At 38.9% G+C, this 3,025-nt stretch overlaps 1 protein-coding gene across 1 annotated transcript; it reads right to left on the reverse strand.

The window, feature by feature from the left end:
* Positions 1-951: 951 nt before the first annotated feature.
* LOC126499426 (60S ribosomal protein L35a-like) lies at positions 952-1,340 on the reverse strand. Its single transcript, XM_050138624.1, has one exon. It carries the CDS (start codon positions 1,282-1,284, stop codon positions 952-954), a length of 333 nt encoding a protein of 110 aa, XP_049994581.1. The 5' UTR covers positions 1,285-1,340.
* Positions 1,341-3,025: the final 1,685 nt, after the last annotated feature.

Genomic DNA, 3,025 nt, shown 5'->3' on the forward strand with positions numbered 1-3,025 from the left:
TCCAAGTTTGCTACATTGTGATGAACTTTTCCAAGGCCCTAAAGCAACCAACACTTTTTGCAACATGTGAGAACAAATGCAGCTACTTTCCCACGCTTCCATCAATCCTACATAATATCTATCTTTTGATAACTTATTTGTTGTCAAAAAAGACAGGTACAATTTTTATCAAGTCATTAGTCAAGTTCTAATTTATAATGAAAATGCATATTTAAACGACTTGGCTATATTCCTAAGAGACACAGTATATAGAAAGAAGGCAAGCAAAACCAAAGCAGATAATTAGAAGTGCTCAAGTTAGTATTCTCAAGAGTTCATGCTTGCGCTTTTTCAGACCAACAATTAAAATGCAAATGAAATACATCTTCAAGAAGACCTGACGAATGCAGCAATTCCTCAGATCAAAACAGCATTTCTCAGTCAACACCATCCATGCGTGAAACAAGCAGTTTTGGGGCTTGTCTGACAGAGAAAAATGAAAGAGAAAAACAAGGACCAGCGAGAGAATCGTGCATTATGATGGCTCCCCTGCAGTTCCTTCAAGAAGGCGCTTTCATGGCAGATAGGGAGGATTCAGATGCAAGAGGCACTCTGCTAAGATTTACAGCAGACTTTAGCACAGATTCTCGTGAGAGATAAATGAGAACATGCAAGGAAAGAAAGGATGTGCCAGGCTGACAACAGCCTTCCCAAAGCACCGAAAGCAAAGGCTCGAGGGAGGCAAAATCAGCCTGTTGAGCAGTCCTAGAAAATGGCATTAAAAAAAAAAAACTATGATAAATGGCATAGAAACCAAAATAGGGCAGTCTCGAGGCTGAAATATTATAAGATATAGAATTCTCAACATTCAGGAATCATTGCCATCTGCAGTTAAGAAATGGCAGCTGGATCGATTTTTTTTTTTTTTTTTTTTTACAAATTTACTCTTTTATTTATTTACTTTTCATTGGTTTAAATCCGGGATGGGTACAGCTTCACACGGATTCTGTGTCCATTGGCTTTTGCAGGAAGGTTGCTTCGGAATTTGGCACGGACCATGCCACTGTTTCCATGGGCCCGAGTTACTTTACCCCAGATCACTCTGGTTTTGTTTGGTTTGCCTCCAGGTGTCACTGTTTTGTTCTTTGCTTTATACACATAAGCGCATCTCTTGCCCAAGTAGAATTCAGTTTCATCTCGGGCATAAACGCCTTCAATTTTAAGGAGAGCCGTGTGCTCTCTCTGGTTCCGGAGACCTCGCTTATAGCCAGCAAAAGTGGCCTTGCACCACAGCCTTCCAGACATACTGTCCTTTAGAAGTCCTGTTCCCAGCAGGCCTCCACAGGCGCTAAGATGGCCGAAAGAGCGCTGGATCGATTTTTACATGCCCCTTAGTTAATAAATGCGTACACGAACAATATTCATGCTATCGGCCATTCTTTTCAAGTTATTAGTTCCTCTCATATTTTATAGGATTTTAAAAAGTAAAATAATGTGCTTCTCTAAGTTATAAATTATAGATGCTGTATGAAAAGCGAGATTGTAAGAGCCAAAAGCCCAGGATGCTTGATTCTAGATAGTGCTACTGAGACTTGACAGGGGAAAATGGACCCATGAAACCTCAACAATAGTGTTGCCTGATTAAGACTGGCATTACCAGTTGCCATGCCAATATAGACAAGGGAAGTTTCTTATGCCCCCTCCCCCCGATGAAGAACTACAGAAGGTCAATAGAGAATCAGCTTCTTTCAGGCATGAACTCTCACATAGGTTGTTCAATCCCTATACACATGAATTTAGTAGGTTCTGTGTGCATGTATGCATATATGTACAATGCACATACATAAGCAAATATGTATAACAATTGGGAAGGGGAGAAGAGAAACAGGAGGGGTTGGAACGTGGGAAGGAGTGGACTGATGTAGATACAGTTCTCAGGTATGAAATTCTAAATATGAATTTATATACATATATTATGCATATATACACACGTATATGCATATATATAATTTCAGAAATAAGACACATTATTCATTTGAGAGACAGAATTTAAGTCAGAAGTAGAGCCAGTAAAAATACAAAATACTGCCAGACTTTAGAAAATGGCATCAGTTCAGTGATGTTGGCAACAGATGGCAAATTCAGGGCAATGGCAGCTAATGCCAAAATAATTACTTCTCCAGCCAGGAGCCAAGCGAGGGAACGTGTTCTGAGAAACAAGCATTCTGGTCACTGCAAGGGGAACAGAGATACACACATAAATAAGATGAGAAAAATAATCAAATCCACAGAAGCAAGGAAAGGTCACTGAGAACAAAAACATTATATTGAACGGAATGAGAAAAGAGAAAAAGCATTTCAGATGTGGTTACTAGGAATAAATTTCAATAATCATAAAATGACAATCTTTAAAGCAGCATGTGCTAGGCCTTATGCTAAGTGCTTTCACAAGTATATTCTCATTCAAGTCATGCTACCACTATGACCTTCACTTGATTATTAAACATATTTCACAAAAAAAAGAAGACTAAAGGATAAAGACATTCTTTCTCTTTCAGAATCCTGCCACTTGTAGTCAGTAGAGCCAAGGTTCGCTTGTGAGCCCCAAGCCCTGGATATCATACGTGACATTAGATCAAATGATGCTTCTACTCATCTGAAAAGCACCTTAGCTCTCTGACTGAAAGTAGCCAACTATGTGAGAGTGGTGCACGATAGGGAGCTACTCAAAAACTCAGAAATCCACACATTTAATGAGCACTTAATGAACAATAATCACTGGAATAAAAACTGGAAAGAAAACACTTTAATTGCAGGACAAGGAAAGCCCACAGTGCACTATGGAATAAGACATATAAACATCCCATCATGAGAAACCAGGTACAACTGACACAATTACAAACATATATGTCCAAAGTGTAAAACTGGAAAGAAAACAGTTTAATTGCAGAGCAAGGAAAGACTACCGTGCACTATGGAATAAGATATAAAAGCAGACAATCATAATACATCAGTTACAAGGGACACTGATAAGTCCACAGTATAA

Source organism: Alexandromys fortis, unplaced genomic scaffold (genome assembly GCF_014885135.2).
Source record: "Alexandromys fortis isolate MF-2015 unplaced genomic scaffold, M_Fortis_MF-2015_v1.1 scaffold_11, whole genome shotgun sequence".
In the NCBI taxonomy this organism is placed as follows: domain Eukaryota; kingdom Metazoa; phylum Chordata; class Mammalia; order Rodentia; family Cricetidae; genus Alexandromys; species Alexandromys fortis.